The sequence below is a fragment of the Pyxicephalus adspersus genome, chromosome 1 (assembly GCF_032062135.1).
Source record: "Pyxicephalus adspersus chromosome 1, UCB_Pads_2.0, whole genome shotgun sequence".
NCBI lineage: Eukaryota > Metazoa > Chordata > Amphibia > Anura > Pyxicephalidae > Pyxicephalus > Pyxicephalus adspersus.
Genome location: NC_092858.1, coordinates 86,304,770 through 86,316,728, shown reverse-complemented (window position 1 = coordinate 86,316,728; position 11,959 = coordinate 86,304,770). Strand labels below are relative to the sequence as shown.

The 11,959-nt window shown below is 37.0% G+C and overlaps 2 protein-coding genes across 5 annotated transcripts in view; one reads left to right on the top strand and one right to left on the bottom strand.

Annotated features, from left to right (window-relative positions):
* The window catches only part of ALDH3A2 (aldehyde dehydrogenase 3 family member A2), a 20,781-nt gene extending 14,721 nt beyond the window's left edge, over nucleotides 1-6,060 (top strand). Inside the window, exons 9-12 of one of the 2 annotated variants that reach the window (XM_072417034.1) lie at nucleotides 197-296; nucleotides 1,737-1,972; nucleotides 3,763-3,878; nucleotides 4,509-6,060. In XM_072417034.1, the coding sequence (XP_072273135.1) occupies nucleotides 197-296; nucleotides 1,737-1,972; nucleotides 3,763-3,828 (402 nt within the window). In that variant the 3' untranslated portion in view covers nucleotides 3,829-3,878; nucleotides 4,509-6,060. The remainder of the gene's footprint in view (nucleotides 1-196; nucleotides 297-1,736; nucleotides 1,973-3,762; nucleotides 3,879-4,508) is intronic. The other variant, XM_072417041.1, reaches the window with a different exon arrangement.
* Nucleotides 6,061-8,163: 2,103 nt separating this feature from the next.
* Nucleotides 8,164-11,959, bottom strand: part of LOC140334751 (multidrug and toxin extrusion protein 1-like) — a 19,577-nt gene continuing 15,781 nt past the window's right edge. For 2 of the 3 annotated variants that reach the window (XM_072417002.1, XM_072416994.1), the window contains exons 15-18: nucleotides 11,809-11,941; nucleotides 11,584-11,678; nucleotides 10,776-10,866; nucleotides 8,164-8,472 (exon numbers count right to left, since the gene is read on the bottom strand). In XM_072417002.1, coding sequence (XP_072273103.1) covers nucleotides 8,270-8,472; nucleotides 10,776-10,866; nucleotides 11,584-11,678; nucleotides 11,809-11,941 — 522 coding nt within the window. In that variant the 3' untranslated portion in view covers nucleotides 8,164-8,269. Of the gene's footprint in view, nucleotides 8,473-10,775; nucleotides 10,867-10,976; nucleotides 11,045-11,583; nucleotides 11,679-11,808; nucleotides 11,942-11,959 lie in introns of all 3 variants that reach the window. The other variant, XR_011921615.1, reaches the window with a different exon arrangement.

Genomic DNA, 11,959 nt, shown 5'->3' with positions numbered 1-11,959 from the left:
CCTAGAGGAGCTGTGACATGTATTACAGATACAGAACACATGCCCAAATCGTGGGAATTTAGCCTCCTTTGATTGGGATTTTCATTTATTTCTTGTGCCATCTGTGAGACATGGACTGTAACCTTTTCTTACTCTATCCACATAATATCTTTTTATGTTAAATGTGCTTACACAGTATTTTGTCTTATTATTTCAGATTATTAAAAAGATAATTTCCCAGACATCAAGTGGTGGAGTAACTGGCAATGATGTCATTATGCATTTTACAGTTGTTGAGTTACCTTTTGGAGGTGTTGGTAAGTACTTGCTTTAATAATGTTGGTACTATAATGGATTATAGCATCATAGCAACTATGTAGGCTGCTTGCACAGCGGCTTGCAAAAGAGCTTACCTTAAGCTAAGTATACACTAAAGATGTATGCTCAGTCTGGCAAACAATTGATATTTTCCTGAGAATTGATCAGGTAATCATTATTTTTTTTACCACTCATTTTGTGGGTGTCAATACCCCACCTACACTCAATATAATTATTTGGCTTTACCATGCAAAAAAAATCAATAAAGAAAGGACCTTGTTTTTAAAATATATTAATTTGATTTATTATTTATTTAGAACACATGAACTATTTAAAACTTTGCCTAGTGTATAACTACAGAAAGGCCGATGTCTGAAATGTAACAGAAACTGGAATGTTTTTTCTGTTTGCTAAGCAATACCATCCAAAGCACTGGTGACACCTTCTCCCTTTTGTGTACGTGTTACTTTTTACAAAAAATCCCAGCCATGGACCATTTTACAGGGTTCACACACAGTCTCAAGACATACAGCTGTACAGTGTGCTGTAGTGCATCCCAGGGCATAAACCTGATGATCAACTAATTTATCAAGAGTAGTGCAGTTGTTCTCCAAACTCCCCCACCTTTCAAAACACAATACTTTCCCACATGTTGCCTTAGAGCAAGATCCATGGGAGTAATGCATTTTTGTGGTGGGGTGGGGATACTTCATCTACTTGGGTAGTTTCCTTAATCTTAGGCTAGGTACACACGTGCAATGGTTCTCGTCCGCTAATCGAGTCAGGGCTGATAGAGTAGAAATCTAGCGTGTATAGAGTGCTCGTTGTCCATCATCCGAACGACGGTCCTGGCGGATCCATGGATGATGGACCATCCACGGATATTGTAATGCACGTGAAGGGGGAGAGAGCGCAGCAGGGTGCCGCTCTGTCATTTTCCCCCTCCCCTCTCCATAGAGCAGAAGGCCACTGTATGTACAGCACTCGTTCGTGCATCGTGCAGTTGTTGATGGAAAGGATTGTGAAAGAAGTGTGTAAGTAGCCTTAGTCAGCACAGACTGTGCACTTAGATGCAATTAGTGCAATTAGATTACTTTGCAGTATGTTTCTTCAGAGTTCTGACAGTGCCTGAGGGAATACCACTTTCAGTATGGTAAGCAGTTCATTGTCCACAGGCACCAGAAATGACCACTTATGAAATTGAGCAGATTATGGAGGTAATTATTCCTACCAAAGTTTATAAAAAAACAAAAAATTTCAGTTTAAATCTTTGGAGCGTATTATAAAAAATTATAAATATTTTAATATATAGTTTTTTTTGCTTGGAGAGACATTGAAACATAGTCGCTATAGCAGGTAATAAGAATTTGTTCTCAAATCAGTACACAGTGCAAAAAATAGTATTCACTCAACTTTCATATGTTCCCTTCATGTTTTAGGACACAGTGGAATGGGCGCCTATCATGGCAAGCACACATTTGATACCTTTTCCCATAAGCGGTCATGCCTCATCAAGTCCCTTGGTATGGAAGGGGCAAACAAGATCAGGTATCCGCCCTATTCCCAGAAGAAATTGGACTGGGCCAAATTTCTACTAGGAATCAAGTTTAGCAAGAAAAAACTTGCTCTGGTGCTTCTCCCATTTGTGGCTGTGGTAGTGGCGGTCATTTTAAAGGTAAGATTTTGGACTAATCTGACTCTCCATACAGTTTAATGTATAGATATAAATAATGTAAGTGCCTAACCACATGGCCTGAAGTCTGCCAGTGCTGTGTTTTAAAGGTTAGGTAACCATAATGTAACTGTTGGTTATGTCATTCTTACGTGTCTGGCATTAAAAATTTTTTTAGTGCAAAAAAAAAAAAAAAAAAAGAAATCCTGTTGAGGAGACAGGGTAGTTGTCTTAAACTCCTGTCCAAAGGTGATGACGATTCTTCCCCATAGATACATTACAGGGGGGGAGAGTGTGTTGTTACTGGCAGGATTACTAGATTATCGAGAATAAAGGGAAAAAGCCCGAAAAAACAAATATAGCTACCCCCACCAGGGGGCATGTGTTAATGGAGTCCCATTTATCCCATTTTAAAATCCTGTTTTAAAAAAAGTGTCCTCCTGTGGCACCTGGAAAATGTTTGCTTACCATTGCTAGGGACCTAAAGGCCATGTAATTGTAAGTGATCCCAGTAGTAAATACCACAATTATTTTAAAAATTCTGTTACCTTTTCAATAGTACGTGGCTGGTCATTTCTTTGTTCACTAAGGTTTCTTCACCAGACCAAGTATTAATGAGATGCCTACAGGCCCCTAAAAATGACATTTGTTAGGGGTAAAGACAACACACTTGCCACCAGTGCCAGTGTGACAAGAGACTAAAGCGAATGGAAAGTGTGACTTTTGTATGCAAATTGCACTGACTTAAAAAAGCTCCAATCAATCTTTACAGCTATAGTGTTTGAGTGGATCAGTTTTAGGTTAGGCTTATATGCATAGAATAGCCACATTTTTATTTTATTTTTTTGCATTTCTAATTCACATTTGTTACCTAGACCTTGGCAGAATTTGATTTTCTGTTCCCAGGTGAAGTCACATGTTAACCATTTTTGTATATTTTTACTACTTTCTTGTCCTTTATAACAATTTACTGCTATCTACTAACTATATCTTACTGTTTCCCTGTGATGTTTTTTGATTTTATTCCAGCTTTTGTTGATACCATGATAGTGCTATACCACAGACGTACCATGTGTCTAATGACACAATGAATAGTAGAAATAACTGTAAAATAAAACTTTTTTGTCAAATATACATAGCATAATTTTTTTAATAAACTTGATTTTTTTAGCAATTGATAAGACTCCTGCTCTATGTCTGTCCTAATTCTTTTGTGCAAGTCTCCGTGTGTGTGTGTGTTTTATCTAGTTGTAGACAAGTGAATTAAATAAACATAGGAGTCCTAGGTCTGCCTGAACATGTGTTGCTAAATAGAAGGAGGCAATACAGTTCCCATAATCTATCCAGTATATCATTATCTCTCCCTATTTTACAGTGGATGAGGCACTGACAACAAATTATGTTCAGGGCATGGCTCAGGAAAATAAATAACATATATCTCAGCAACCTTCTTATCTTTATATGATCAAACTAAATCTTTCCTTATATTTAGAGATGTACATTGTTTCCTTTACACTTTACAACATGGTAAATGGCAGTGAGTGTGGCAAACTTTTATAAGGGCCTGGGTGATGAATGATTCTGTATTGGAAATATTGCTGCAGCACAATCACAATACCAACAGTCATTTTTAGTCCAAAACAATTTCCACACTAGACTGACGACTGTAATATGCCTACAGCCCGCATATGTCTAGCTTTGGGTATTATCAGGGATGATTGTGTCTTTTATTATCACTTTTTTATATACGTATATATTATTTACATTTTTATTGCCATTTTGGGTTTTCTCAGAAATACCGCTGGGAGCTGGCAAGCAAAGGAATACAGCTTATGCTGGCATTTCAGAAGCTGTTTTAAACAAGAATTGGTATCAGATGACAGGGAGCAGCATTCACTGATACAGCAAGGTATGCAGTCCCCAAGAAGTGGGAGCATGCCCAATGTTCTTTTTCTGGATTACAAATTGTAATTGCCTTCTGTAACCTTAGCATTAGTGGTTTCTAATTCTTCCCGCATAAGCAGATATTGTTGGTCTTTCACTAAAAAGAGAACATGCATTACATCAGAGGTAACTGCACAACATTACCACGGTTTGTCATATGCTCCCTCCTGGCTGACATTTTTTTTTCTCTCGTGACCCCCTACATCACTACTGTATCATACAGTGAGTAAACGTGAGGAAGTAGCATGAGGAAACACAAAAAGGCCAGAAGTGAGACACGTTATTCAACACACCCACAGTATTAATGGTATTGGCACAGAAGCTTCTGCATTTTCCATCTTTACATAATTTTGCACTCTTACTTTTTTATACTGCTTTCCACTTTGTGTGCGGTGGCTTCATACTATGCTATGTTAAATTTTCTGAGACGCTGGCAGTATTTGGTTAGTTGTCATGGACAGTTTAGAATCCAATAATCCAAAAGATATAATATTTGGTGTGCTTTACATATGCAGATCTGGCTTTTGCTGTTTCTTCGATAAGCTGAAGGCTGAAGACCATTTACTTTATTTATAAGAGGTGCTTTGTTTTGCAGGTACTCTAAAAAGAGGACGCTGAATTTGAATTTTCCAGGGCATCTCTTCCTGCCTATTTCCAGTAATCTATGCATTTTACAGAAGTACTTTAATGGCTTTTTTACATAAATATAGTTTCCCTCATCACAGACTCCCTACCTTCAATACTCTGGTCTTACATTTCCGTCCTGACCTTCTTTATAACCTCAGAGAACTCAGTGATATTTCAGGTAAATGCTGGCAAACATTTGTAAAATTAAAGTAACATCCAATGTACCAACTTAAAAAGCAACATTTGCCAACTAAATTCCACCAGCACTATTGCCATGCATTGCTCTTTCTTGTTGCTGTTATGTCTGCCCACAGATGGCACATGATTGAGTCTTGTACATACACAGCCAGTTTTAGTTAGGGGGTGAATTTGTTTATTGGACTCTGAAGATACCTTTGTGACACCCCAGCATCTTTAGAATTGCTCCATAGAGCATCTTCAACCTTTGTAAGCTCACTTTTATTAAAAAGTGTAATGGGGAAAATAAAACCCTTTTCTTGATCTGTGCCCAAGTCTGGTGAATCAAGTGTTGAGATCCTGCTTCTCAAACCAAGCTAGTGAAGTTTCCATTTTGTAAACCTGATGACTGACCTTGCCTTTTACTAGTATTAGTAAAGAAGATTGATGCAACAAGGATCCTGTCTGGGCCTGATCTTCATGGTGGACATATCATTCAGTCAGGGAGATGCAGATAATAAGAACTATTCTTATTGTCACACCCGATAGCTCAACTGTTTTCATAAAACCACTAAAACTACGTATTCCAAGAGGAAGATAAACTAATCTGGTGCCTACTTTGCAGTTTGTTTATTACAATAGCCATAACTGATTCAAAATATTTCCACATCTTTTGTCTATTTGTTACATGTTTAAAATGTACTCCAAGCTCAGTCCAGTCATTGCTTATATTTTGTTTCTGATTACACAGTGATGAGTTAAATGAACAGGCATTAGTAATAAACTACAGAGGGGAACTCTTTTATGAGATATCACAGGAGAATTACGTAGGTGGGCATTGACCCAAACCTGAACTAATCTGACAGGACTGACCCAATTTTTTGTTACTCATGTGATATGTTTAACTCCATTTTATTATTGTACAGCATTGCTCAGAGTCTTATGTAACATTACACTTAAAACTGTTTTTCTAGTTTTGGAAAGTCAGAGGCTTGAGTGTTAGGGTATAAAGGGGAAGTGAGTGAGGAATTTTATTCATATAACCATTAGAAACAGTACTTGCACTTAAATTTTAATAATAATTTTTGCACTCTTTCTGACAAAATACCCAGGGCTGTGGAGTTGGAGACAGACCATATATTTTGTGTACCTGGAGTTGGAAAAAATGTACTGACTCCCCAGCCCTAAAAATAACAATACTACCTGTCAATGAACTGTGTGAAATTTAATGTAAATGTTTTTTAATATCTGCATAAATAATACATTTCACTACAATGTAATATTAAAAAGATCATTTTAATAAATGTTATAATATGTAACAAGTAAAGATTTTCACAACTGTGCTTTGGTGTGCTCATTTATCATGTTTGACATCACAACTTAAAATGCTGGGGGCTGGCTGTTAAAAAAAAAATCACACTTAGTTTTTTGCTCTGAAGTTGGCTTTGGCTGCCAAATTGTTAAACATTCTTTAATGTTTATAATGGCTTGTGAGGCAAACATCAAAAAAATAATGTAAAATAAGTGTGTGCCTAGGTTCATTGCAGAAATAGGTTTGCAAAACAGGAATTCAGTATTAGGAAAAATAAATGACAATGAGAGGGGGCAAAGCAACAAGAAGGAAAAGGGCTACATGAGTAACTCCAAAAACTCCTTCCAGTAGAATTTCACCTAAATACCTTTGTTACTGGAAGTTGGAGCTTCCAAACTCAGTCTCATTGAACCTATCAGGTGAACTGAGGGTCCAGTTTCCTCCAAAAAAGCAATACATATGTTCTGTTGTTCAGTACAACAATCACAAATTTATAGCCCAGCTCTTTAAATCTACTACTAATGGAGGAGGACTCATGAGTCAAAAGGAGAAATCTGCTCCTGTTTTATTGGGTAAATACAGTCCTCAACTCTGATTTTCCACAAGAAACGGAGAATATAATCTGTGATGACAGTATTAGGGGGGAGGAGTAAAGCAAAGTATCAAAAACACGGTCACTGAGGGTGGAGAAAAATTTACCCTTGGAGAAGAAGCCATCGAAATCCAGTGGTTAGTATGTAGAAACTATAGAGCCATGCATGTAGTAAAGCCTGGGTCCTCTAGGTGGGGAAGAAGGGTTCCTTCTGCAACTAATAGGGTTGGCGTGGATGAGAAGTTGTGCCCAGACAAGTACTTAATGCACATACATCTAATAGGCTTAATTATAGGGTGTAATTTAGTTCCTTCAGATAGGAGATCCTTTAACCATAGAAAAAGGTATACCAGAATCTCAGTAAACAATTGCTTGACTAACACGCACTGTATGTATTGCCAATGGTGACACCAGTCTACTAGCCAAATAGGAGGTTACATAATCAAGCAACACACCTTTAATCCCCAGTCCTCTGGCTGGTTTAGAATGAAAGAGAATCTTTTCATACAAAACAGACACTGCCTTTTGTTACACAATATAAAATTGAAAATGAGACCACGAAATATGATGTAAGGGCTTATACAGGAACAATCTGCAGGAGGTACAAGACCAGTAGCTAGACCCTCAGAAAATTTTTTTTCAAAGATTATTGGGTAAAGAAGTAAAAGTATTAGTGACCATAAAATAGTAAATAATCTACAACCGCTGGTGGACATCACTGATTTGTAAGCCCATATTATCTGTGTTAGTCCACAAGGAGCAAAACAAATGGTCCAGGGTGAGAATAAAGTGAATAGTGGATGGAGGCAGCCTCAGTATTTGCTAGTGAAAATGGGGAGATCTGACAATTATTACCTTTGACTAAGGCGGAGGGGATGGGAGTAAATGGATCTGATAAGATGGATCTAGATCATCTTGTTACACCCTATCAGTCCAATTTCGGTTCCATAAACCTCCCATCAACTTCATTAAACGGCTTCTCAGCATCAGAAGAAAGCATCATTAATGGAATTGATCTTGATCAAGTCAAGAAAATCACATTGACAGCCCTGGTAGTGATCACCCTCACCTCTTTAGATATACAGTATGATCCAGTGGACTTTATGCTAAGTTTATGTAAAACAGATAATTGGCAAAGACATTGGTGAACAATTTCAAGTCCCTGTTTAGATGATTGGTCCACGACTAAAACATACTCTTCAAAGACTGGGGTGATGTGGCCCTAAACAAGACTAGGGGTAACTGACCATTGGTCTTTAGAACTATGCTTACACTGGCACTGAGTTTACCACTAGCTCATACAAAGGGAACCCCTGCCTCTCAGGATATGTTACATGGTAGCATCTCCCTGCTGCAACTTCATAGGTAATGGATAGGGGTGCCAGTGAGCACTACTAGTACCACTCACTGCTGCCAGCAGTTAAATGTGCAGAGGTGCTCTTTAAGAACCTGCTTTTGTAATGTGTTGCACTTCATATTCCATGCATGAGCGTCATCTAATGAAAAATAACTGACTGACAAAAATATTTTAAATGTTTTTTTTTTTATTTATGCACAGGAATAAAGAGCAGAAGTGTGAAAAGGTCCCCACTATACATATATTGCATACATAACCAACATAAAACTATTTTTGGTGCCAGAGTTGCAGTTAGTGCGGTTTAACAGTAAATTTTATAATGAGTCCAATAAACAAAGTTGAAATAACTGCAAGTGCCTCTAAACTCCGTCTGATGATGAGCCACTTCAAAGCTCGCCTATCTTCTTTTGACACATCTGGATTATTCTTTTGTTGGAGCTCAAATTCACTGCTGCTGGAATCTAAGGATGCATAGTTGGTCAGTTCCCTGTCATCTGTCAGAAAAAATAGAGACAGTCTACCATCATTAAAAATGAATTATTCAGCATGGTGCTAGACAATCAAGAACATTTATTTTTTTACATATCCACTCCCTTAGCTGACATTTGTATGCAGAAAGTGGCCTGAAATTTAAGCAAAAATACATTTTCTATCACATACTGAACTGCAAACACTGGGCTGAAAACAAGTGCCAGTACTTTAACACCGTTTTTCGCAGCCAGGGTTCCTCCAAAGGATAGGTCAGTTTAAGTGACCCCCCCCCCCTCAATGATCTTTTTAGTTATCTGTAAGGGAGACATTCTTCCTACTGGCCAGCAATGTAGCAGGCATTTTCTCACTAACATCTACACTAATATACTGTGAGGTGTGAATATAGTTAATATAGTAGGTGTTTCCTGAAGACCTGAAAATTATTTCAAGGGTTACCCCATGCTAAAAAGGTTGACACACTGCTTTAACATCATACTATTTTAGACCTTTACCCCTAATCTACCAAACATGTCCAGGCTGATAACAAAGATTTGCTTATATTCAAGAAAAGATTAGTTAAACAATGGATAAATAAAGTAATGATATTAGAGCTATGGAAGATCTATTGACAACTGACAAACAGTCCAAAGCCAAAAACACATGTATATGGTTTTATTGGGAACAATTTATCTGGTCAGCAGAATATCTTACCTGTCAACGATAACTATGCAGATTTCTTTTTTAAATTTTTCCATAATGTCTGGGAATATGAATTGCTGTAACGTATAAAGGCTATGCATTGTACAATGTGTATTCTTTATTGTTTTGAGAGACTCGTTCCCTTCCGCCCGCCCCTTAGCTACAAAATGTTGACCTCCGGGAGGCCGTTTTATGCAGATGTCCCATCTACCTATGATATATTGTTGATCGCTGGTCATCTGTATGTTTTGATTTATGCTATTTTTTGTATTTTCACTGTTGGTTTCAGGGATGTCAAAAAAAAAAAAGATTAGTTTTTAAATCCTTCACACTTGAATGGCTAAGATATAATGATCATGTAGCGGAGTTATTTAAAATAAAACAGTTGTGAACATTAGTTTAGTTGTAGTCTACTATCCCTGCTGTCAACATCAACCTGTCTCAATCAAAATCTAGTTCATAAAGATAAATGTTGCAAGTGGAATTATTATTTTTGCATTAAAGTGTGGTTATCAAATTCTATTGTTTGACATTGTTTATATTACTAGATGGCTCTATTTGCCACTTTATTAAAAAACACCGTGTAAAATCACAGATCGGAAGTACAAGTAATTAAGCAAGAAGAAAACAATATTCTTCTTAAATTAATTTTTATGCATAAATTTCCACAACAATTATAGCAAGTAATTCAAATGGTCCATTTGATAAAACTTTTAAGCCCACTGACACATTTGCATGCTAAAACAAGTGTGTTTTTATAGATTTAAATGATTGCACTATTCACTATTTAAATAGGCTATTAATGTCCTCAAATCATACACAATCCCCCCAAAATTCACATTTGTGTTGTGGAGTTCCTTTTTATTGTATATGTGCATTAGGGTTCTATTCAAAACAACACACATGTGAACTCCCAGTAAAGTGTGACCAGTAAAATTAAAAGATATTGCTCAGTACCTTTTTGCTGCACTACTAAGCAAGACCATTATATATATGGAACAGGATATGCCTGCCTCCAACTGTATGTAGGAACAAAATACTTACACACACACACACAGGTAGGATTTTTGGTATGGTAACCTGATTACACTCACATATTTTATAAAGTTTGTACTGTAAAATTATTAGTTTGGCTTCGAAAATTTGTGATCAGGCAGGTCTTTGGTGCAGAAAGGGACAGGCGATGTACTTTCTGCAATAAACCATACTTACCTGCACGATCACTGTAGGATGCCGGGATACCCAGTGCATCCTGGCAGACTGAATAAAAATCCGGCCTGGCCAATGAAGATGGTCAAATAAAGAAAACAAGAAGTGGTAAAGAAAAAATGGTAGAATGATAGATGATGGAACATGGATAGGTGAGTAATTAATAAATCAGGAAGGTACCATGAGGAAAGGGCTTCACCTGTCTCTTCTGCAAGAAAGCACTGGTCTGGTCGCATATTTTTTTTTAAATAATTTAGTTCTGCTTTGACAAGGTTTGTGTTTCTGATAGCTGAACCAGTGAGCATAACTAGGTCCGCGATCACCAAGACCTCTGTGCTGATGATTGTCCTAAAGATCTAACTAGAGCTCTGATCTAAGTGCCTCGTTCTATATATTTTTATTTGTCCCAGTCACATACCTGGGGTATCAATACTATGATCAAATGTCCCAGGATCAACTTTGTTCTCAAAGGAGGCAAGGTCCTTTCTCAGGCCTACAAGTTCCAGAGCCTAAAAAGCAAAAAAAATTATGAAATTATTATATACAAATTGGCATTATTTGCCACATTTTAGGAAGAAAGCAACAATATAGATGAAATGTGTTAGCAAGGATTATGTACCTATGGCATCCCGCTACTGGTGTCATGAAGGATGGTAGCATTTCTTGTCAATAGGTGCTTTGAAAATGCTGAAATTATAACATTTTTTGATTTGTCCCAAAGCATGTCCACACCCAAGAACAAACATAAATTGTAATTTACTGGTTACTAGATGTTGAGGACACACCCATATATATATATACATATATACACACACGATATTCACTTCACCTGTCCTTGTTGTATTGGTATGGCTGATCAGTAAATATCTATTGTGGTTCAGATAATCAATGTTCATAAACGCATAAATGCCCATGTAGTATTTGGAGGGGGGGGGGACAAAACGAATGTGTGAAATATGAAAAAAAGGAATGTATTTCAAAGTACGCTAGCACTTATGCATTATAAATTTTTACTTGTCACAGCCGTCTCTGACTGCCAATATGATGGAGTAGCTTTAGCAAAGAAAGAATTTTGTCACTGGAAGTTTGGTCTGCAATCTACTGACTTTAAATACATTCTCATCTGTTTCTTCCCCTGGGAGGAGCACCAATAGTATATCTCAGGGTTAGCTAAAAAGATTGGACTGTGACTTGTCAAAAAAAAAAAAAAAAAAACGTGTAAATACCTTTTCTGTGACAAGGTTCCAGTTTACTCTCCAGAAATATATAGAGAAGAAAAGATTGATACAAGTAAACCCAATAATCATCCCAGTCCAAAAACCTGTTAAAGTAAATAATACATAAAGGAAAAGAATCACAAAAACATTCTTGTAACTCCAAATCATCTAGCCATTGCTGCAATTTACAGAAAAAAATAGTAGTAGAATAAATAAATATTGCTCTATAACTACCTTTTATTCCAAGTTTCAATGAAAACATGAGGGGTACACCAATTGGGAATACTATAAGGAAATAACCTATGATAAATGCCAGTGCTCCAATCTCTGGCTTCCCGATACCTCTAAGCAGGCCATTGAAAACACCCTGTACAAAAGAGAGATA